Source organism: Vipera ursinii (assembly GCF_947247035.1).
Source record: "Vipera ursinii genome assembly, chromosome: 16".
In the NCBI taxonomy this organism is placed as follows: Eukaryota; Metazoa; Chordata; class Lepidosauria; order Squamata; family Viperidae; genus Vipera; species Vipera ursinii.
The window spans coordinates 9,611,772-9,634,981 of record NC_139529.1 but is presented as its reverse complement, the minus strand read 5'-3'; the positions used below and the strand labels follow the sequence as shown (position 1 = coordinate 9,634,981).

The 23,210-nt window shown below is 51.4% G+C and overlaps 2 protein-coding genes and 1 long non-coding RNA gene across 7 annotated transcripts in view; 1 reads left to right on the top strand and 2 right to left on the bottom strand.

The window, feature by feature from the left end:
- Window positions 1-3,037: 3,037 nt before the first annotated feature.
- LOC310647823 lies at window positions 3,038-3,767 on the top strand. Its single transcript, XR_014493955.1, has 3 exons — window positions 3,038-3,177; window positions 3,396-3,533; window positions 3,634-3,767. It is a non-coding gene; the product is annotated as an uncharacterized lncRNA (long non-coding RNA).
- ALAD (aminolevulinate dehydratase) lies at window positions 3,177-9,216 on the bottom strand. 2 transcript variants are annotated; one of them, XR_014493954.1, is made up of 12 exons: window positions 8,887-9,216; window positions 8,582-8,632; window positions 6,932-7,028; window positions 6,698-6,833; window positions 6,438-6,521; window positions 6,144-6,232; window positions 5,853-5,908; window positions 5,616-5,703; window positions 4,552-4,638; window positions 4,332-4,461; window positions 3,801-4,007; window positions 3,177-3,427 (listed from the first exon to the last, which is right to left on the bottom strand). XR_014493954.1 is itself a non-coding variant. In XM_083375362.1 (11 exons), exons 1-11 carry the CDS (start codon window positions 8,997-8,999, stop codon window positions 3,940-3,942), a joined length of 999 nt encoding a protein of 332 aa, XP_083231488.1. In that variant the 5' UTR covers window positions 9,000-9,216; the 3' UTR covers window positions 3,779-3,939. The 2 variants fall into 2 exon arrangements, 1 of the variants encoding a protein (XP_083231488.1); XM_083375362.1 differs by lacking the exon at window positions 3,177-3,427 and having other exon boundaries at window positions 3,779-4,007.
- Window positions 9,217-11,688: 2,472 nt separating this feature from the next.
- ZNF618 (zinc finger protein 618) overlaps window positions 11,689-23,210 on the bottom strand; it is a 43,295-nt gene continuing 31,773 nt past the window's right edge. For 3 of the 4 annotated variants that reach the window (XM_083375360.1, XM_083375358.1, XM_083375361.1), the window contains 5 exons: window positions 22,921-23,004; window positions 18,754-18,798; window positions 16,711-16,788; window positions 15,445-15,534; window positions 11,689-14,953 (listed from right to left, as the gene is read on the bottom strand). In XM_083375360.1, the coding sequence (XP_083231486.1) occupies window positions 13,440-14,953; window positions 15,445-15,534; window positions 16,711-16,788; window positions 18,754-18,798; window positions 22,921-23,004 (1,811 nt within the window). In that variant the 3' untranslated portion in view covers window positions 11,689-13,439. The remainder of the gene's footprint in view (window positions 14,954-15,444; window positions 15,535-16,710; window positions 16,789-18,753; window positions 18,799-22,920; window positions 23,005-23,210) is intronic. The other variant, XM_083375359.1, reaches the window with a different exon arrangement.

The following is a 23,210-nucleotide window of genomic DNA, read 5'->3' as shown; positions in this document are numbered from 1 at the left end:
CCTACGACGGACTCAATATTAATGCTATGGGGCGCGAAACCGTGCCCTCCTGTGGTCAAACCCGGTATTGCGGCCGCCGATAGAAATAAACCTTTTTAATGGCATTTTAAATCTACGGTCTAACGTTGATCGGACGTGAAGTCCGCCGGGCCTAGAAAGTCGCCGCGAAAGGAAGTTGGAGGATGACTAAGAAGAATGGACCGGAAAACGACCATCGTGGAAAGGACAGGAAGCCCACCGATGTCTCTCTCTCTCTCTGAAAGGAAGTTAGGGGAATGATCAAAAAGAAAGGACCGGAAGTCAGCCGTCATGGAAGGGAACTGTATCAAAAGTCCTGGGGAACGGCCGAGATCGACGGACAGGAAGTCACCCGGGCCGAGAAGTTCTCTCGAAGATTACACGGGAGGAACGAGACAGCGCACATGCGCAGAAGGCCGACGGGAGCGGCTCATCCTTTTCGAGGAAGTATAGAGCGGCAACGCTTTGGCTGGCGCTCTGCGCTTTGCTACTTCGCTTCTCGGTGTTTCTTTGTATGTTTGAGTCGTCCGAGTCGTGGTTATCCCAAAGATCCAGGGTGCATTGCCCTCCTGTGGTCAAACCCGGTATTGCGGCCGCCAAAAAGAAACACCTTTTCAATGCGATTGTAAGGTTATTATTCTCCATCTTTATTCTTAACGCCTTATTGATGTTAATAGTTAATATTAACGTATTATTGATATTAATAGGGGGACAGATGGCCATTTTCCTGAGACACAGGCGCAAAATTAAAAGGCCTAGTATTAATAAGTTTTTATTAATAAAGAATAATAATCTTAAAATGCCATTTGAAAGATTTAAATAAAAGATTTATTTCTTTTGGTGGCTGACGTACCTGCTTGGACCGAGGGAGGGCATGGTTTTCTGTCCCTTAGAGATAGCGCTGAGGTTATCGAAAAGGCGTACTACGATGCCCTCGATTGCTAATGCTATGGGATGGAAAACTGTGTCAAAGCGTATATTGTTGCCACTGAAAGAAAAAAACCGATTTAAGGCTTTTGAAGCAGGATTCCTTCTTCTGTGCCTGTTCTGTAGTCCTTGTGGGACTGAAAATAGTGCCGTCCTGTGTTCCGAGCAGCCTCAATTAATAAATCTTTTTAATGGCGTTTTACGGTTATTCTTCTGTATCTTTATTATTAATGCCTTATTATTAATAGGGCAACGGGAGGTCCGTTTGCTGTGACGTAGGCACAGAAGGAGTCCTGCTTCAAAAGCCTTAAACCAAGTTAAGGAGGACTGTGATGCCCTATTAATAAGGTTTAAATAATAAGGAATAACCTTACAATGCCGTTTAAAAGATTTATTTCTTTTGGTGGCTCCCAAAGAAATCTCAGAAGATTTAAAAATAGGATAATCGTGATGCTTAAGTTGAACTAATTTCAGTGGAATAATGTTGCTCTGATTTTCACTTGATGATTTAAAAAACAAAAGTACTGCTGTTGCAGGCAGGCGCTGTTACAGTTACGCTTTTGTATTTTTTAATTTAAAAGTGTAGACGGCAATTAAGCCTAATGATTTTCAAAATTTGATTTAGAGTTATCTTTATTTCTAGAGTTTAGTACGCTAAGATTTAAGATGTAATCTATGTTTATACTTATTTCTAATTTTACATTTGTTGCTAAGTTATTTTGTATCTAGGCGGTTTTGTTTCTTCTACCGTCAACGTGCTTCACAAAATACTAACACTGTAATCTATAAACATTAATGCAATTGAAATCGGTCTTAAAATTACACAAAAGCTCGCCGAGAGATGCGTTCTTACCTTGTCTCAAAATCCCTGGAAAGTGGAGCCCGCGAGCACCACCCGTAGATTCTGCTCCACGGCCCTTTCTGGTAGACTGCCAAGCTCTGCTCTTGGGAAGGCTCTTGGAAAGGTTCCTCCTGCTTCAAAAGCCTTAAACCAAGTTAAGGAGGACTATGATGCCCTATTAATATTAATAAGGTTTAAATAATTAAGGAATAACCTTAAAATGCCATTCATTAAAAAGGTTTCTTTTTGTGCCTGCTATACCTGCTTGAATAACAGGATGGCACTGTTTCCTGACCCTGTAAAAGGGCTTATTTCCTTTCGTGACTGCTATTCCTTCTTTAACCGCAGGACTCAGACTCTCGCTCTAGGACTGCTTGCCCCGTGCCTCCTGGGCTAGGTGGGCTGAACTGAGCGTGCGCTGCGTTGGAACTGCTTCTGCCCCGCCCCCTACCCCCAGGATGGTGCCTGAAGCCACCCTGGTGATGTGGCCTAAGGTTCGAGTGGGCCCTCACACTCCGTGTGCCTGCATGCAGAACCGTTTTGGAAGACTTGGCAGGAATGCAATGGCGCTTTTGCGTTTTCGTTCTGGTGGGACTCTTCGCTGGTTGCCTGCATAGAAAACTTTCCCCATCCCTTTACCGCTTCTGAAGGGACAGAACCCCAGCCTTCCCTTGGGTAACTTAATGTTTGCTGTTGAAATTGGGCTGATCTGACGTTAAATGGTGACTGTGAATTTCGCTACCGCCGTCCTATAACACAAAGGGAGTGCAATATTTAGGTTGTGCCTACACCCGCAATTATTTAATTTACAAAATCAAGAGAGAAGCCACAATATAGACCCCGCTAAATACACTCTTTGCTCTGGTTCAGAGGAATCGCACTGCTCCTGTCCTGGTACGCGTGGATTACCTTCAGCAGCCCCTTGAGAGTCAACCCTACCGTGGACCTAGCCCTCCGCCAGGACCTGGGGGTGCAGAATCGACGGCGGGGGGAACCTATGAGGCAGCCTTTCTCCACTGAGGAGCTGGTCCCGTCTCTCTTCAGATCCTTCCGCCGACTCGGCACCCCCATTTTCACAAAGACCAAACCCCAAGCTCTCACACTGGCTCCACAGACTTATTTCTCCATCCATCTACAGCAGCAGCAGATGACTATACGTATAACAATATTTTTTTTCTCGGTAAATACTAAAACTTTACTTCTCATCAGCTTTCACGTAGATTTAGAGAGAAGGCAGCAGACGAAAGCAGGAAAAAATGGGTTGAGAAAAGCAGAGCGGAGCAAAAGAAGCCACCTGCTAGGACACAGAAAGGCACGGCAAGTCTGCATCCCAGGAGGCAGAAGGGCTTGGCCTCCAGCAGTAGCGAGGGCGGCAGGCTTCACACATTGAGGCAAGTGGGAATTTGTGGTTTACTGAATGGGCCGCACTGGCCTGGTGTACGCCTCGTGTTAAGCCGAGACCGAATGCTGGGGCTACCGTGATCTAGGAAGCCCCTGAAGTCTTCCGTGGATGGTCTGGTCGAAGGCTGGGTGAACGAACCTTCCCGAGGCCGACCACGTTGGCGAGGACAGGACCGATCGGAAGGTAGATCTTTTCCTTCCTCTCTAGGCCGTGTGGGTGAAGCGACTCCTCTTCTACTCCTGTCCGTTAAGAGAAGTGAATTAGGAGATCGTTTCGTGTAAAGCTTTTGCTTAAGTGGATTGGAAAGGCAAACTGAGACACCAGAGCCTCGGACTGAGACTGCAGGTGAAAAAAGTCCCCTTGGGGAGGATACAGAGTTGCTTAAAAGCTTACAAGGTTTTTTTGTTTGTTTTTAGAAAAACATCTTTACTCTTTCTTCCTACAGAGCGGCCCTCTGGCTAACTGTTCCCCGGCTGCTTTTCAGTCGATACGTGTCTCTATGGATATTATGCTACTAACTAGCCGGCAGAGCGTAATAACATTGTGGCAGTATTTTAAAAGGTAAATGTTTGTTTTTAAAGAAAGTATAGTGAAGCAGCCAAATTTCTTTACTTTATAAGAAGACACAAATTTTGAAGCAAGCTCTTCGAAACGCTGTAAAAGAAAAAAAATGCCCGGCTTCCCGCCTTCGGACGCCCAGTGCTTTCCGTGTCTCCTGCTTCCCTCCTGCTCGCCAGGCCAGAGAGCCCCTTCACGCCTGCCCTTCTTTCAGCCACCGCAGAAGCTGAGGCGCGTAGTAGGTGATGATGACATCGGCTCCTGCAAGAGAATCGTTTACAAAATGAACGGGCACAAACACACCCGTGCTTCAAAGCTTTTTTCATAGGAGAAGCCGGTTCGTGGCTGATTCGGCCTGAGCGGGAAACCGGCCAGTTTGCTCCTCCAGGGAAAGACCATCCTCCACCGCCAAGGCAGCCTGTCGGTGTTATTCTCCTAGGAATCCAACTGGTCCTTCGGCCCTCTCGGCACCCGCAGCGTCCCACCCTCCCCTCCCCCCAATGCTGGCCGCTGGCTTTGGCCTCCGTTTTGCAGAGGGACAGCGTCGGCAGAGACGGCCCTGGTTGCCCCTCCTCCCTTGCTCACCTGCTCGCCTGAACCCGGCCATGGCCTCCATCACTGCCGCCTTCAGGTCAAAGGCCCCGGCCTGTGCCCCGTGCCACAGCATGGCGAACTCTCCCGAGACATGGTAGACAGCCAGGGGGTGGCTGGGGTGCTGGGGAAACACACACCGTCTTTCTCAGAAGGGGGGGCAGGCACCCACCGCTACTGCCCGCTCCCAGGGTGGGGGGAGTGGGGAGCTTACTTTGTCCTTCACTTCCCGCACAAGGTCAAGGTAGGGCATCCCAGGCTTTACCATCAGCATGTCTGCCCCCTCCTGTACATCCCGGTCCTGGAGAGGGAGAAATGCAGCAGAGGGAGTTCACGTGGGGAGGGAGTGGAGCAGAGCCATTTCACAGGATAGCCAGGAGCCAAACCCGAGGCCTTGCTCGATGGGCGGTCAAGCTGGCAGGGGGAACGGCATCGTTCGCATTCCTGAACTTCCACAATCCTGACCTGGCTCTGCCAGAGCACACGTAAACACACGCAGAGAGCTTGTTTCCTGGGCTAGAGCCTGCAAGTGCCCAGCCTCGCTTTTTCTGCCCTCTCCTCTCGGCAACACGCAGCAATACGCATTCTCTTGTCTGTGGTCGTGTGGGCCTTGTCTGTTCCCCAACAGCAAAAGCCAAACAGCCCTTTAAAGCGCTTTCTCAGATAGGGCAAAAGATGAATCATCTGACGTGCTGACTTCTCTGATCTGCAAACAGACTTTCACCTGATCCCTTGCGGGAAATAGTCTGGCTTGCCTAAGGCCACAGTGGAAGCTCGCCAGCGGGGCCAGCCGGCCAACCTCCCTCCCTTCCTGGGCCAGCCGCAGAATCTTGCTCCTCCTGGATTCTTTCTTTTGCCTTATCAAAATAGGGCACCCCAGAGATAAATTAAAAATGGTTTGAAAATTGCAATTTACAGGGACAGTTAAAACTAAAAGCGATAGCGTAAAACAAAACTACTCCGGAGCAGAGAGCGTGTTAGAAAATAAAAGAAGCTGCCGGGCTAAAGCTCAAGGTCTGGCTAAGAGGCAGGAGGGTATCGCTGCCCTTGGCACGGCCAGTTACCGGCAGGGTAGCAAGAAGCCGGTCTAGTTGGGCCAGCCCCTGCAGCGACTCCTCAGGGAGCTTCTGCCTTTCTTTGCACGAGTTCCCAGGCCTCCAAAATGTCCCACCCACCGCCGCCCTCTGCGAAGCGTGGCCTGGAAGAGGGAAGCCCTTGGTGAACTGCCCGTGCCCCCCTCGGGGCCTGTTAGCTCTGCAAGCCCAGCTAGGCGCTCACCGCTGCCCGCAGAGCCAGCCCTCGAGATCCTGGAGGAAGCTGGTAGCACCGCCGGTCCCCAAAAGCAGGCTTGGATAAGGCCGCGTCTCTACGTGGACCAAAAGAAACAGAGTGACCTCCTTTCGATCCCCAGACCACAGAGGGGCCCATCAAGGCCTCCGATGGCTGGTCGGCTGTCTGAGCCTTTGGTCGTGGGGATCCCCCTTCCCAACCAAAGACAGTCCCGGTCACCCTCACCTGAAAGGGCCGTAGAAGCAGGAAGCAAATTTGGCACTGTAGCTCAGGACCGACACCTGCAGGGACAGCACAGCCATCGTGCACCGTGTTTCCCTGGACCCTGAGCCCACACCCCCCCCCCCCGAGTGCCCTTCAGCACACACACACCCCACACGCTCCCGTGTTGCTGTTCAGAACCTGGAAGGTGGACTCTCAGAGCCTCTGAAGGCAGCTCTGCGCTTGGACTTGGGACTAGTTCCGTATGTTTCACCAACCTATGAAGGAGGCTCCTGGCTGGTCCCTCACGCCTACCTTATTACCCAGGTCATTGGCAACCAAGGCTTCCTTGATTGCGTGGATGCGCCCGTCCATCATGTCCGAGGGGGCCACGATATGGCAGCCTGAGGAAGGGCGACAGGAGGTGTGAGCTGGCAATGGTGGCAGCTTCTCTGACTGGGGTTCCTCAAGGGAGAACGTGGCTGAGTGTGTCCCAGGGCCTGACTATTGGTAGAGGTCCAGCCCCACTTCAGCTAAGCAGCCGCCGGCTTACTGCCAGCAGCTGCCCTACCCATAAATGCCCTGCAATCCAGAGAGCAAACGCCTTACCTGCCTTTGCGTAGGCCAAGGCCACCTCAGCGAGTCTCCGGCAGCTGGCCTCATTCTGAAGGGTGCCGTCCTGCCGAAGGAGACCTGCAAGGCAAGGAAAGCGCTACTATCCCCCCTGCCTTTGCAGGCCCTCTGCGTCATTGGCCCAAGATCTAAAGGGAGAAGACGGCACAGGGGCTTATTGCCTACACCGGCTATTAAGCTATTTGGACATCTGAAAAATCAAGCCTCTAGTCCTTTCCAAGCCCAGCAGCACTCACCACAGTGCCCATGCGAGGTATAAGGGCACAAGCAGACATCACACGCAATCAGCAGCTCGGGGAACAAAGAGCGGATCATCTGTATGGCCTGGATGACAGGTGTGTCTTTGGCATCGGCTGCAGAGCCGCGCTCATCCTGTGCAGCAGAGAGGTAGAAGCAGCTGCCCACCAGCCTGCCTAGAAGCAAGACCCTCCGCCCAGGAGCGCTGGCTCAACCGCAATTGAGAAGCACACCTTCATAGCCCGGCTTGGGACGCCGAAGATCAGCACGCACGTCAGCCCATCGGCCACCAGGGGGCCGAGCAGCTCCTCCAGCTTGTTGACCCCGTGCCTGGGGGGAGGAAGTCAGTTGTGAGCTCAGCAGGGCGACTCACAGAAAGGGAGGCAGACCCCAAAGAGCCAGATGGGTGAAGCCAAGGGGTTTGAACCCAGAGATTATGTAGAACATGCTGGTGTCCATATAGATTTTTTTTTGGGGGGGGGAGCACTGCAGACTAGGCTGGCCAATTCCAGCTCTCCTGATAGGTAAAGGTAAAGGTTCCCCCGCACATGCGTGCTAGTCGTTTCCGACTCTAAAGGCCGGTGCTCATCTCCGTTTCAAAGCCGAAGAGCCAGGACGTCTCCGTGGTCATGTGGCCGGCATGATTAGACGCCAAAGGCACACGGAACGCTCTTACCTTCCCACCGGAGTGGTCCCTGTTTTTCTACTTGCATTTTGACGTGCTTTCGAACTGCTAGGTTGGCAGAAACTGGGACGAGTAACAGGCACTCGCTCTGCTACGCGGCGCTCGGGATTCGACTCGCCAAACTGCCGACCTTCTGATTGACTAGCTCAGCGTCCTAACCCACTGAGCCACCGCGTCCTCATAGGGTTCCCCAAAATTGGAAAGTTAAGAGATACAATCTCTAGCACTATAGAACACGATCCAGCCAACTCTGGCTCCCTACAGATTTCAACCCTGCTAATTTAAAATTTAAACTAAAAGAGAAATTTTGCTTTTCACGTGGGTCCCCAGAGAAGCAGCCAGCACGGCCTCAGCCTTATCTTCAGTAACAGTGGGGTTCAAAGCAGCAGTGTGTGGCAAGAAAGAGGGTGGGTGACTTCTCCGAGCTCGTGCATGTGCACGCAAGTGTTTCTTGCACAAGCAGGCTGAGGGAGTAACAGGCACACCCTGCCATCTCCCCAAGGGCTGGGCTGGGGTTTCCACAGGCTGTTATCTCCAAAGGGCAACTGAAAGAGTTTTTTTTCTCAGGGGAAAGAAGAGCCCTCCAAAGCCTTCTATCTCCCAGCTCAGCCCAACCTACCCCCACCCCGGGTCCGGGCAAAAGGACGTGTGCACACGCACATCCCAGCCTAGAGCTGCTTTCAAATGTGCTTTTGAAAGGTCTCTTCCCCCCAAACAGCAGCTTTAAGGGGTGATTCTGAGGGAGGAAAATCAAGGAAGGAGGTCAGGAAAATACGCCTCCTCCCCTCCTTTACTTCCCACCTTTAATGCCTCCCCCAGACCCCAAATCCCAGGACTGCCTTCTGCCTCCCATTCCCCGGCCTCTCCCAGGATCTTCTCCCACTGACTACGGTCAACTCCTCTGAAGAACTTACAGTCCACGAAAGTGGGTAAGTCGCTCCTATGAGGAGGAGGGAGGGGGGCCTCAGCAGCAGGCAGGGCAGGCCAATGCTCAAGAGCGAGCGAGGGCCGGTTCTGGGGCCAGGAGCCCCGGTGAGGTCCGGGCGGAGCTATGGCTGGACGGCCTCGCCCCGGGGTCTCGCAGTCCGGCTCGAACTGGCGCCGCAGCTCGGCTGCGGGACAGACGCCCCTCGGTCGGGCTGCTGGAGGGCAGCCGCCCGCCTCTGCCCGTCCGGATAGGAACCCCGCTCCGACTTACCGAGCTTGGCCGGGCAGGCTGGCGATCGGTTCCACGGCATCCTGGCTATCCCTGAAAGGGTCGAGTAAGGGAGGCACCGTCAGAGGGGAGGCGCCGCGCCAGCGTCCCGAAAGCCGCGCCGCGGAGGAGCCGCTCCTACGGCCCAGGCCTCCGTGGCCCCCAAAACCCCGTTGGCTCGGCGCTCGCAGGACCGAGCGGCCCTCGGAAGCTCCCGGGGAAGCCGAAGGCGTCGCAACGGGAGGTCGCAGCTGCGGCCGCCTCCCGACCCTCCCCCCTCCGCCTGCCGGAGCCGCCTCGGCACTTACGAGACGAAGATCGGGTAGACCAGGTGCCGGGCGTGGAGGGCGGCGGCCGTCGCCTGCCACGAGCGAAGCACCGGGTGGAAGTAGCCGCCGTGCAGGGGCGGCTGAGCCTGCATCGCGCCGCTTTCCGAGCGGGAGCCTCTCGCCGTCCCGCTACGCCGGGCCCTCCGCTTCTGAGCAGGCAGGCTCTCCGGGCGGGCGGAGCGGCGGCTTCCTCCTCCTCCTCCTCCTCCCCGAAGGCCCGCCCCGCTTAAAGGCCCAGCGCGGCGCTTCTCCAACCCCCTCGGCCGCCAGCCTCCGAAGCTCCCTCCCTGGGCCGAGGCTCCCGCTGGCCCGCAGCGCGCCCGGGCTCTTTTCTGGCCGGCCGGCTCTTTGGGGAAACGTCGCAGCTCAGACGCGGTACACCGTGGCGCCGTTTCTCCTACTTTCAGACCGTAGATACGCGCACCTAAGAAAGAACTAACGCCGCTTTGGGCTTTGAGACTCCGTTTGGACACAGCTGATCTCGACCCAGCTCCACCCGCAAACGGCGCGATCCAGAAGCCCTTTCCCCGCTGCTCTCGACCTTCAGGGCTCTCAACCCCGTGGCCCCCTCCCCACACAAGCCCGGTCAGCCTTTTGTTACAGAAGACGCAACACTGCGCAAGTTTCCTTTTTGTTTATTAACACACAGCAAGCGTGACAGTAGATAACTTTTCTTTTTTTAAATACAGTACATGGGTCAGCACATCGCCCTCACACAATCCCCCCCTCACGAAGACAAGCCAAGTGGTGGCGTTTTATAAAAATAGTGTGTCGCTACAAAAGTATAAATTAATGCTACTGGTATTAAGAAATATTAAACACAGTAAAACTTATGAGGATTAAGAAAAATATTCATTAATACCTGTAGAAAACTCTGGCCTAAAAATATTTTTGTATATACTTTTTAAATTTTTCTGTTATCTCTTCTTTAAGATGACATTTAGATTTATGCAACTCTCCGAGATGGCGAGGTGCCCTCTCGGAAGCATCTCATATTGCCAGGAACACCAAGCTACCCAACACAGGTGTGACGCACGTGCTTTCTCCCCGTGCCAGGCCTTTACGCACCCCGTCCCGATGCCCAAGTGGGGAGGGGTCCGCAGGCTGCCTACCTGCCCGCTGCTGGCTTTGGCTCCTGCTGACCTTCACAGCAGTTTTAACCTCCACACCGTGGAAATGATGAACGATGGGTTGACTCTAAGCAAGTGGCCAAAGACCAACCCCCTCCCTGGGACGACAGTTGGCAGCTGGCATTCAGAGGAAGCTCTCAATAAACACCAAAGAGGTAGAAAATGTGGAGAGGGGCCATCTGTCCAAGCTGGCATCGGACCCATCCGCCGATGGGTCAGGAGGAGGCCTCCCTTAATCCTTGGAACCTGTGCCCGCAAGAAGAACCGCTTCGAGCCCTTTCCTGCAACCGAAGGAACTTCTTCGCCCTTCCACCCTGCCCCTGCCCTCTGACCCCACTGAGCTTCTCCTCTCCCTCTCCCGGTGCTTCAGCCCTCCAGTGGGTGATTGCTGAGGTAAGTGCTGTTCAGCTTCTTGAACGCTCCGGTAGGAGGGATCGCTCAGCAAACACATTTCCATCTTAGGAAATGCATACTCCAAAAACTCATCACCCTGGAAATTGTCTGCCTGAGGGCGAGAAGAAGGGGGAGACGACTTCTCAGGGATCATCTGCCGTGATGCCACCTCCCCTAAGTCCTTCACGGTGACACAGATGCCCCTATTTTGAGAGGCAGAGACGGGCACCCTCCGTTCAGGCAGAGTCTCTCTTGGCAGTGGAGCGTGGCCCACAGGAGCCTAAGCCACAGCACAAGAGACGTAGATCTGGCCCACCAGCCCTGCAAACAGCGCGCAAGCCCACAGCAAACGGAGCCCTTGTGGACAATGCCCACTTCTCTGGGCACTCAGTTCCTTCGTTTTGGACCCCAACTGAGCCCTGCAACCGTGACTTAGGAGGAGAGGTTGGCAATGGGGCTGAAACAACTGCCCACCCCCGTTCCCAAACCAGTTTTGCAAAGGGAACAGCGGAGCTAATTTGTTACAACCTCAGAGTCTCCCGCACCGTTGCTTCAGACTCTGCCTTTGTCCCAGCTTCTTCTGCACAAGGATCGTCCGGATATTCTCCTTCCCTGACATTCTTCTTGTTTGTGAAGTTCTTGCATCCCCACCATTGCCGTTCTAGCACAAAAACCTAATTAGTTTAAGAGTTGTACTTAGGGGCTTCCACGTACATCTGACTGCTTGGCGCCCCACAGATTCTCTCCTCTCCCACTGCACCCCTGGAGTCCCAGAATCCATTACAGATTCCTGTCCGCCCCTAAGCACGGTGGTACCTGTGAGCAGCTGTCCTGCATTTCATTCTCTCTCTCGCATGAGGATGTTTAAAAAATTAAAAAGAATGAATGTCAGAATTCTTCAATTATAAAATAATTCCAAAGATTCAGAATGGAATCTTCCTATCTTCATATTTATTGTGTTAGGCCTGCATTTCTTAAATATGAAAAATTGTAATAGCCAGATCCATGAGAACACCTAAGGCAGATTTAGAAGAATGAGCAATTGTTCTCGGAGATTAAATTTCAAATTTACCTGCTTAAATGTAAGAGATTCCAAGAGTTTATTTTATTTTATTTTATTATTACATTTATATCCCGCCCTTCTCCGAAGACTCAGGGCGGCTTACAAGCTTAGCAGTAAGTTAACCTATGCTCACAGGAACCCCAGTGTCCAGGGGAGGAAGGGAAGGAATATGAAGAGACCAGCAGGAGAAACATGTCAGTGTGACAAACAGTTTAGTTAAGAACAGAATTACAATAATCTAAACCTCATCATAGAACACAGGAACCTCCTGGTGGAGACGCTGCCTGGCCTATGCGGACGTTAAAGCGGTGCAACGTGGAATGGGGCAGCCCCCAAACTCTCCTCAGAGGGAAACGACCCACACCATCACCCTTCCCTCGGTGTTGATGGAGGAGGGGGGAGGAAAGGCAGCAGTAGATCACCCTGGGCTCTAAGGGGGGGGGGGAGAATCTGCTCCAGTGGCCAGCAGGGTGGAGGACAGGCAGCCTCACAGTCTAAGCCCCTTTCAGGGGTCTCCAACGGCTGGCTGGAAGGAGGAGAAAAGCAGGCCTGAAAGAGAAGAGAAATGGGACGGGTCTCTTCTAAGCCACGCTGTGAGCGCTCAGCTGCGGGTGGCCAGGCGGTGGGTGCCCCTCTCCTGCAAGGGGCATCGTTCCCTCTGCTGCTGGTGGGACGGAGACCACCTCCAGGGGCAGTAGGCAAGACTAGGAAACCCCTTCCGCTCCTCCTGCCAACAATACTTTGAAGAAAAACAGAATTGTGTGAGAAAACTGTACTCTGCCTTCACTGGCCACCGACTGAGAGATACTGCAGTTTGGGTCTGCCTAAACAAAATGTCACCTCCGTCACCGCCCCCAGGTGCAAACCAAGAGAAACCCAGGCCCCAGAGCAGGTGTGCCAGCAGCCAAGGCAAAATGCCAGCACCTCGACTCTGCGCTTACCTTCTGCCTCCTCGCCAGTAAGAGTGAAGCCAGAAACGCGATGCTCAAAGGACAACTGCCTTGAGTCAACTATTGCTCTGAACGTGGAGGCTGGACAAGAATATCAAAAAAAAGTTCTTAGGTAGCAAAGTGTCTCTGGAGGTCAGGAGGTGGACAGGCGTGGTGCAGGGAAGAGATTCCTACTTATGTTTTATGGCCGGCATCTCCGGGAGACACAAAACACCTCCCTGTGCCTCTTCCCGAGCCAACAGACAAAACCCCGAATGGCCGTCGAGTTTAGACAGAGCAGCTAGCGAGGACTTTATCAGGAGGGCTATGTATTCTTTTCTGCAAAATATTATTTCAGGTTTTAATTCCCTCCCCCGCTTTTTTCCTTAAGAGAAGTCAAGTCACCGGTATGAAAATCAGGTAGCTTTTTTCTCCTGGATTTTTTTCTTTTAAATTCTTCAAGTCTCCGTTCCTGACTTGGAAGTTTCTGAAAGGCAGCTGCCTGCAAACACAACATGATTTATGTTGCCAAGAGGAAACTTTGAACGCCCCTCATAGGAGGAGCTATCCAGTGTGGCCAAAAACTAGCAGAAATCAAGGCTGACCGTCCCTGGCATCAGGGCTCAAAAGAGGAGAAGGAAAACAGAAGGGGGGGGTTGGGGGGGGAAGGGTTATTTCTGAAAAGAGTATTAATGAAACAACCGTTCAAGTTAATTTAGAAACTCAGCTGCCTAAAGACTCCAGACTAACTGGCCTGCCCTCTTGAAAACATGAGGAGGTTTTATCAAGTTCACACAGAAACTGCAAGGAAGGAGCGTGTTTCTAGCAGAGGTGTGCTTCTCACCCGCATTCCTTTCCACTGAGCTTTTTATATACATATTAATATAGAGGTATCAATATGTGTATCAAAAGCACTTTTTATTTCCCAGGGTGTTCCGAATGAGGTCCACAGTGTTTGCGAGTGGCAGGGACGTGTTCTGGGAGGATGCTGCGACCCTCCCGCCCCCCCTCCTCATTTTAAAGCATGTTGGACTTCAAGAACATGAGCTTGTTCATATCCTCGGGACTCAGCAGTCGCCGCCTCTTTATCAGGAGGGCTTGTTCACACATGTTGACGCAGTTGCTTCTGGCCCCCACAGCAGGCACTGCCAGGAGCCAGAAGGCCAGCCTGGCCAGCTTGGTATGCTTCTGCGTCACGCAGGACCAGTACTGGAAGAGGTCAGGGGCTGCCTGGAAAAGGGGCTCTTGCAAGTAGTCATAGACCTCGCTTTTGCCCAACCGGTCTTCCTCCCGAGTCGGAGAACTCTCGCTCGAGGTCCGAGACTTTTTAGAGGCGGGCTCAAAATCGGGCTCCTCGGCCCAAGATTCCTTCACCTCGTGGATCAGTTCACACACCTTGCCGACGATCTCCTCGTGCTGGTAAGGGGGGACTGGGCGCAGTTTCTGCTGAGGGTCCAGAATCATGGCCACCTTGTGTGCAGAGTGCACCTTGAAGTTCTCCTTCAGGGCTTCCAGAAAAAGATGGCACAGCTTGCTGACAATGCCTGCGTCGTTGGCCTTTGAGGTGAAGAGTTTCTCCAGTTTCACGTAGGTAGGCAGCACCAGCTGCAACGTGGGCCGGCTCTCGTTGCTCAGTTCAATGACGGCTTGTTTCACCGGAGCCAGGATGGCTGCTAGGTTGCTCAGCAAGTGCTTGTTGAGGTTTTGGATAAGGTTTAGCTTCTTGGCCCGGCTATAAAACTCGCAGATCTGCTCGTAGCGTTCGTGGACAAGCAGCAGAGAGTCCGTGATGGAGTTCCAGCAGGGGGGAGGGGAGGTCTCCTCCAGAGAGCCAAAGGTCTCTTTGGAGATCCCTGCAGAGCCCGCCAGGTCCTCGCAGACATTCAGCAGCTCGATGACCTCGTGCATGTTGCGCGCTTGGAGGGTGCGCTTGTTAAGCACGCTCTGCACCACGGAGGTCAAGGCACACGCAGAGCAACGCAAACACATGCCTGCCTTGGAAAATGCAGAGGAATTCACCTTGCAGTCTGTGACGTACACGGTCCGGATCTCAGACATAACAAATTCAGAAAGCACGTTTTGTACCCAGTGGTGGACCAAGTCCCCATTATCACGAATGTCCACCCCTTTGATCCCCAGGACGTAACTCTTGATGCAGCTGCCTTCCGCCTGGTACGCAGTCAGAATGTAGCAGGAATCGGGGCCAACGCTCTGCGAGTGACAGGTGACGCCAATGCCCAAGCAGGTATTGCTGCCAAGAGCACAGGTGACCTTCACTTTCACCTGGTTGTACATCCGGGGCAAGTGCTTGAGAGCTAGCGTGTTGAAGTTGCCAAGGATCTCCGTAACAGAGAAGGCGCCATAGCGAGCACCGTTGTCAACAAGACTTTGTGCCAGTTTAACAAACTCTTTGCCGCTCACCACACTCAGCGTCCCCAGATCAGCGCACATCACCCTCAGCAGCCTCTCTGCTATGTTCTGTCGTTCCTTCTCGGGGATTGGGCTGTTCAGGAGGGAGCTGCCAGCTGACGCTGCAGACAAGGAAGAAAAAAGATTTTCAACGGGCAATGAGATTTGAGGAGTGCAAATCAATTATAATTATTCGCTACTAAAAGCTATAAAACTTTTTGTTTAAAGCAGTGCCACGCGCTTGTGACTAGCAAAGATACCTCCCCTGCCTCTGGCATGAAAAAGGAAATATTCCATTTTCCAATATACCCCCACACAAATATTCTGCCTTAATTGGAGTTCTTTATTAGGCATTTTTAAATCACCTTCTTCCTCCTCCTAGAACATTAAGACGACGTTTCCCAGACTATGTCATTATCCTCCAACACCCCCGTCGCAAGACACTAAGAAACAATGGCATGCGTGCAATACCCACCCACAAGGGCATCAACTGGCCAAAAGGGAGAACGACTAGAGATAAATCTGTTCTTAGCTCTGGCAGCAGCTGAGGCATTTTGGTCTCGCGTTCTAAACCTCAGAGCAAGGAGCAGTGGTTCTCCCATAGTACACATACTGTTGTTGGAGTTGTTCCTCTGCAGCTGCGGCTTCCACTTCTCTTCCACCAGAGCTGGAGGTGACCTGGGCTGGTTGTTTTCATTGTCAGCTGAGGGGCCAAGAGGCACAGAGGACAGGAAGTGACTGCACTGATTCTGTCTCAGGAAGCAGCGAGTCAACAATGCAGGCTTCCCAAGTCACACAATTGCCAACAACTCCCCAAGTCACAAAGCCCAGCAGCAGCCCTCTGCTTCCCTGGGCAGCTTCCACAATGCAACGCTGGAAGCTGCCTTTGACCAGGCCGAGGGCAATTACGGCCATGCAGATGCTCCCTTGCAAAGTGGGAGATCCAGGGTGGGGCCCCAGGGAAGAAACATGGGCTGTAACGCAGGAGAGCACCACCATGTGCCACATATTCCAGTATAGACAGACATGTAATTTTTGCTGCCTTTCCTTGAAATTTGACACTTATTGCACACTTATCCTGAGAAATGAGATGCATTGAAAGGAGAGGCCGAAATCCTTACACCACACCCTGCACAATCACATACAGATAGCAGTTTTACTTCCGAGCCCCACAGGAACAGAGTGGATAACCCTCTCTTGATGGCCTTGCTGAACTCCCGGGGGCCCTAGTTTGCTCGTCATTGTTCCCCAGCATGATCTTTTGGTTCCTCAAGCAAGCCTTGGGCTTCCCTTTACATTCCCCCCCCCCAAATATGCAGATAGACTGGCTTGTCTTGTGCTTTTCCAATCAGAATTTACTATGCTTGCTTGAAGTCAATAGGGGGGGGGAGTATGCCAGGGGGCAACTACAAGTTTCAATATCCACCCCACTTTCCAATATACTGCTAATGATGGCATCCTGACATTTTCAAGACTTGCCCTGACTTTGACTTGGCATTTTTACCAACAGGAGCTTCTCTGCCAATTAGCAACCGTTCAGTCCTAAGCTTCCCTCCCACCATCCTGCTGTATTGCACATTTCCTAAAATAGTCAGGAACATCTCTTTTTATCAAATCTCAACTATGTCCATCCATCAAAAGTTGGAGCTTCTGACAGGTTATTAAAGGCTTCTAATCTTGGCCTTTGTCTGTTTGTTGGCAACTTTCACTGCTGGACGAAAGGATAACTGCTAAGACATTGTCCTTGGTTGTAGAAAGGGAAACACAGGTTTTCAGAGGAGAGAGACCGACATTGGCACAGACCGTTCTACCAAACCGCAGATTTCCTGTGGGCCTGGCGCTCTTCCGTAGAGGCGTTTGGAGCAACCGAGAGATTTACCTGCGTGAGACTGCATGTGCTCAAGGAGGTTGTTGTAGAACTGGAACTGAATGCCACAGGCCCCACAGGTGTATGGCTCTGAAAGGAGGAGGCCAAGAAGGAGCGTTAAGAGGACCGGGCGCTGGTCAACTGAACAGCAACAGGCTATATTTGGGATAACACAGGTGCAAATCAGGATCAAAATTAACACTAATTAATTAAAGATCCTTCAGGTGTTAACGATACAAGTCCCACAGCCTAGCTGGCCACTGCCCAGTATAACCAGGAGAGTCAGCATCTAAAACATGTGGAAGATGCCCACTCAGTACAGAGAGGAGCCCCGTGCAGGAGGGAGAGAGAGGAAGAGAGGGGAAGACCATCCTTAACTACTAACAGAGTAAGGGGGGAAAAAAGCCTTCCTCTTGGCCGGAGCACAGCAAGGTCTCCAACTTCCTTCTGCCCCCACCTCAAACCCAAATTCCTGAAAGTGAGAAGTGCCTCCCTCTGCACGTCCATGGAGGTTCTCAGTCATCCATATTAGGGTTGTCCTGAAGGTGCTTTTTTTCTTCAAAAGGAAACTGTGTAAGTCCAGTCGCCTTCCCCACCACACACACACACACACACACACACACACGCCTTTGGGGCATCCCTGTGTAGACTCTTCCGGAAGCCATACTGGATCGTGCCAAAGCCCCACTGAGTGCGGCACTTCCTCAAGTCAGACAGCGAGTCCTGATGCTGGCCTCCAACCGGCATGTTGTCTCTCGGTTTTGGCCTGATGTCTCCTCCTCCGTGGGGGGCTAAGCCTTCTTTTAAACTGACCCGGAGCCCTGGCTGTTTCTGCACCGGCAGCAGTCGACTCAATGCAGTTGTGCACACTCCCATTCTACCTGCCGTTTTACACTTAGGCTCACGATTGTAATATTTCTGCCATTTTTCCTATTCTGTAAAGGTGACGTATGCCAAAGAAACCACAATAATAATAAGAGAAACAACTCCAACAGACTTAAATCTAAAGCATTATGCAGAGGGGCAAAAAAACCTAAAATGCCCAACACAAAGAGAATAATAATTAGACTATAATTAGAATGAAAAAGATTTAGGACTTAGTAAGTCCTTAGGTAAGTTCTTAAGATAAACTGCAAAGACTTAGCACTAAAATGCCAACCGAGGCTCTGTTAAGGGGAACAATTGTATCCAGGGTTAAGACTGACAGCACCTAAATCTGGTCAACAAGTGTAAGTCCTCATGGGGTGAAACAGGACAAACCTGGAGGGGAGAAGACAAAGTCTGACCTGCAGGTGAGCGTGGAGCAGAGCACCGAGAGGACACTCCTTCCAATCCTCTGGCATCAACCACGCCCCTGAACTTTATCTCCATTTATGACCGCTGTCCAGCTGCGTAAGAATGCCTGAGGTCACCCTTGTGGCAAGACGGGCGTCTGCCTCTGAGGACATCCCGGCTAAAGCTTCAGTCTTTGCTTTTGGGTTTTGAGACGGGGCTGCTGGTGAGCAACCAGGAAAAACAGGTACCGCAGCTGGGCAGTGGGCAAGCTTTTCCAAAGCGGAGCCCAGCCCAAGAGAGGGCAGGCAGGCAGGCAGGGCAAAAAGGTGCCGATCAGCAGCGGATCCAGACTACGCTTCCGACTCTCTGTCCCGGGACCTCCCGCCAAGTAGCACGACTCCCTTCACACGGCATCCCCCAAACGATGCTGGCGAAAGGCCAGCCCCAGTCAAGCACAGACCACGGGGGGCAACGCAGCCTCCTGGGAGGTGGCCCCACTGCTGCCCAGAGTCCACTGCTTCTGAGAGGAAGGCCAGACCTGGGAGCCCACGGCTGAACAGAGAGGGGCAGGGTGGACATTGCTGACCTCAAGAGACAGCTCTGATCAGTCGAGGTGGCTGATGCTAAAAAAAACATTCGAGCTGAACCAGTAACGTAAGCTGAAATGACCTGAAATGGCCAAAGGCTCTGGTGGTTATTGGGTGGGAAAGGGGCGATTTACGAGGCACTGGGTGCGTGCACCCTCCTGGACACGGCAGTGTGGACGTCCATCGCACTTACTTTGCAAAAGCGGTAAAGGATTTGAAACCAGAGGACTGGCGGTTTCTGCAAAAAAGAAAGAGACGCAGGCATTGAAACCAAGGTGAGCCCCTCCCATCCCCCCTGCTGGTTCCTCATTTGGGGACTGGAGCAAAGCCTACAAAAGGGGACGGGGCAGCACCAGGCCTTGCAAAGGGTATGGCTGCCAGCCTGGCCAAGGATTAGTCACTCCAAGATTGGCACTGCGCAGCATTTGGGGGGGCTGTTCTACGTGCTCTGGTCAAGCAGCAGGTACAGCAGCCCTAACAGCAAAAGGGTGGGGGAGCGTGGGGCTCAGCCATTCAAATTTGCCCTAGCCTATTCCTTACTCTTTCAAGCGTGTGCCAATGGGAAGGGGCAAAACACCTAGTTTTGAATCAGTTTCTCAGAGGCCAGGCCTGTTTACTCACTCCAGCTCATCTTCCTGGATTTGCCCATCCAGTTCGCGCTCCTACAGGGAAAGCTGGCCTGCCAGTACCAAGTCACCCCATGAGTAATGGAAGCACCATGCTGGGGACCCAGGAGCAATAAGGAACCCAAACCACCAAGGAACTGCGCACTTTATGAAGTGACTGTTTTTATTTTATTTATTTATCAAATTTATTTGCCCCTATCTCGTGATTCAGATGACTCTAAGCAGCTTTTTTCAAAGACCTCTGCCAAGAATTTCACAAATTTGTAAAAAAGGCCCCGACTAGGCCACCTTGGTCTACTGGACCCAAAGCTCTAAGCCAATGGCCACAACACACCGCTTGGGCCAGCAAATTGCACAACTCTGCCACACATTTCTCTGAAAAAAAACCAGCCTCCTTAGCAAGCCATGCAAGCTGCTGTCAGCTGTCTTCTGCTTAATGCCACGGACAGCATCGTTACTACTGAGAAGGGCAACGAAGCTGCTGACACGTCTGCTCCATGCCTGAAGATGTCCCGCAGCCAAGCCAAGAGACTATTCTGCATTTGAAGAGGCTTCTCCTAATGCAGAGGACTTCAAAACTGAACAGAGTAGATGGATAGCGTATATCAAGTTCCATTGTGTCCCCATTTGAATCTGCATCCCAGAAAGGAGTGTCTGAGTTCCTGTCCCCATGTCATTCAGGAAGTGTCTATTTGTCCCTCGGTAGCAACAAAGGCCCTCTGCATGCATCACAGGTGTCCTGCTAGAAAGCAACATGCAGCCATCTCAGCCTTGTCTGTTGCGGCTGCTCTTTCCTGACCTTCCAAAGATGGGATGCAAAGTGGACGCTTAGGTCTATGGAGCCAATTAAGCAATGGAAATTGCTGCAGCAAAAACCTCCTTCCGTAAAGACACCAGTGGCACCAAGGATCCCAGTAATTGGGCCTCACTGGTTCACAACAGGGAGCGTGTGTGCCAACTCTGTGCCCCTGAAGCCAAAGCACCAGGCGCAGAGAGGCGGAAATTTAGCGCTGTGCTCCAGGAACTTTTGAAAACCATTGACCAAGTTGTACGAGCCAAAAAGCAATGAACAGAATGAGAAGCTGTGGTGGAGATTGAACTGAGAACTGAGGAACGGTGGGGAGCACCCACGAGGAATGGGGCAGGGCTTCCACCAAACACAGACTTCGGAGCATTCCTGGGGACCTAACTGTGAATCAGAACAATCACGATGCATTTCCCTGTTCTTCATTTCCCTACAATCTCCCCCTCTGGGACAAAGGAGTTTTTGGTTGTCATCTCTTCCTTCTTCCCCATGTTATAAACAGAGCTGCATCCTCAAGGGAGGCACAGTGCCCACACCAGGCAGACTAACCATCCTCTAAGTCTTCCTCATGTCCACCTGCACTTTTGCGGGTCATGAGTCACTGCTCACTTTATGATTTCTTGATTAAAAAAATAAGATGATCCAGATGTACAGCACCGAGAGAAAAAAATACAGATGTTGCTCAGATATGTACGGTGTGCACACCAAATGTGTGTAGATTTAACAAAAAAAGGGTCCATTTAATGTATTTCACCTCTAGCTCACATTACAGCTGCTTTTGCAGAAATTACTTGAAACTCAAAAAAGACAGCCACATAAAAAGATGGTTTTTAATTTCCTTGGAAATTTAAATCTAAGGTTGCAGCATTTAGTTAACAAATCAATTTAATTTAATTTAGTTAACAAATCAATTTAATTCAAGGTGCTGGTGATGACCTATAAAGCCCTACATGGCATGGGTCCCGATTACCTACCGGAACACCTGCTGCCGTCGTCAACTTCCCTCCGTCCAGTGCGCTCCCACAGAGAGGGCCTCCTCAGGGTGCCACCGGTCAGAGAATGTCGACTGGTGACCCCCAGGGGGAGGGCGTACTCTGTGGGCGTGCCAGACCTTTGGAACCGCTTACCGGTTGAGCTCCGGATGTCTCCCGACCTTCGCTCCTTCCGACGTGATCTAAAAACTTATTTATTTGAACAAGCCGGCCTGGTCTGATGGGTTTGGGGTTTTAACATTGATTTTAACTAATGTACTGCATCGGGCACAATTATTTAATGTTTTTTAACTTTTGTATCTTGTATTTTTGATATTTATTGCCCTGTACACAGCCCTGAGTCCTTCGGGAGAAGGGCGGTATAAAAATCAAATAAATCTAAATCTAAATAAATCTAAAAGATTTTCTTCCCTCTCACAGGCACCCAGCCGCTGCTCCACCATTAACAGTCCATTGAGGAGAGGATTCAGCGCAGGTGATTCCCAGAAATGCAACAAAAATGCAGGTGAGGCTTCACCGCTAGACAATCCTGTCTTTCCTGCAATTCCTCCCATGATGTCCGAATGTATCCCGATTCTGCCAAGAAAGCTGAGCTGGAGACGCTTCTGTTTCTAAAGAGACTTTTCTCTTTGCAACGCTCACGCTTTTGACAGAACAGCTTTTTCTGAGTATATACGGTTTATAAACAAGGAAGCTATAATCTGATTCCTAGACTTTATTGATAGGAAAATATAACTAATTTAATTAATTAAAAATATCAGAATTCCCTTTAGGGGCCGGTGCATTGTGCAATTGGCTCTCGTGGTGTAAAAAGATGGAGAGTTTATTGTCACTGTGACTTGTGTGTGGGGAGCACGAAGGGAGGCTCTGCCAATCTCACTGTACACATGTTGTACTTCCATAATAAAAGGTTCATTCATTAGTGAGATCAGATCATATGTCACTTAATTTCAAGCACCACTGCTAACCACAGTCTATTGCAAATGGATCAGAAAAGTTGGTTATGAAAGAACTGGCTTTGTTCTAATAGTTTGGGAGTCTGACGGGAATTGGACTAGATGACCTCCAAGGTCCTTTCCAACTTTCCAACTGTTGTACGTTTATGCCAGGCTGCAGGGCCACCTCTCCTCTCTCCCTCACAGGGAGATGCCATTTTCTCTTCCCCCCCACCACCAAAAGTTTCTACCAGCCTTCTCTCCCATTTCCTAATTGGCTTCTCCCCAATTCGCAGAACATGCAGAGGTTACCATTATCAGCCAGAGGGCCACCAGCCGACTACACACGATCACACAGGCACGAGAGAGCAGGAGTGAGCGAGATCCTGAAAGGCGTCTCCACATGCTCACTTAGGCCCTGGCCGCCTATAGAACATCTCCAGCCGGAGAAGACTACAGTCTGATTCAGCCGTAACCCAACCGGAGACAGACCCACAAAGTAGGACCTCCCCTCCCCTGCTGCGACAGACACAACAGCCGTCCACTGGGCTCTTTTCCATGCACGGGCCCTCTGGAATGAGGTTGTCCCCAAGACCTGGATGACCCCCATTCTGCTGTTTTTCAGAAGAGCTGTGAAGATCTGGTTCATCACCCAGGCCTTTGGAAACGTAATCTTAATTAAGACCCCCCTCATCTAGGTTGCTGTATTTTATCTTTATTTTTTATGTTGCATTGATTTTATTGATAGCTCTTTGATTGCAGTGAGCTGCTGAGAGTCATTGAGAGTTGGCAGCATCCAAGTTTAATAAAGCCACGGAGCTGGCAGCTGGCCAGATCAAGAAAGAGAGAAAGTCCTTCAGACCAACTGACAGGGGCAGGAAACACCAAGGAACCAGGCATATCCCTCTTTGACCGCCCTTTAAGTCCAGACCCAGGTCCTTCTCTTTGCTTGTCCTGGGGGGAAAGGGGACATTTGTGACACTGCACAACGCTGGTACTCACCACTGGAGTTCTGGGAGCTGCTGTTAGTTTCTTCGAAATTGTTTTGCAGTTTGCTTTCCACTCTTCGACTGAAAGCGCTTTCTGCTGGGTGGGAGAATAAGGAAAGACAGAAAGGGGCCGGTGAGCGTTGATCCCAAGCGGACCCGTCGGGTGGTGAGCAGGAAAAGTAGAGAACATTCTCTCTTGGGCTGCTTAAACAGCCTAGGAAATGGGACCAGAGTCTCCACCAGGCTTGAAGCAGGTGAAGATTCTGCTAAAGACATTATGCCAAACGCAAGGACCAGCTGGAG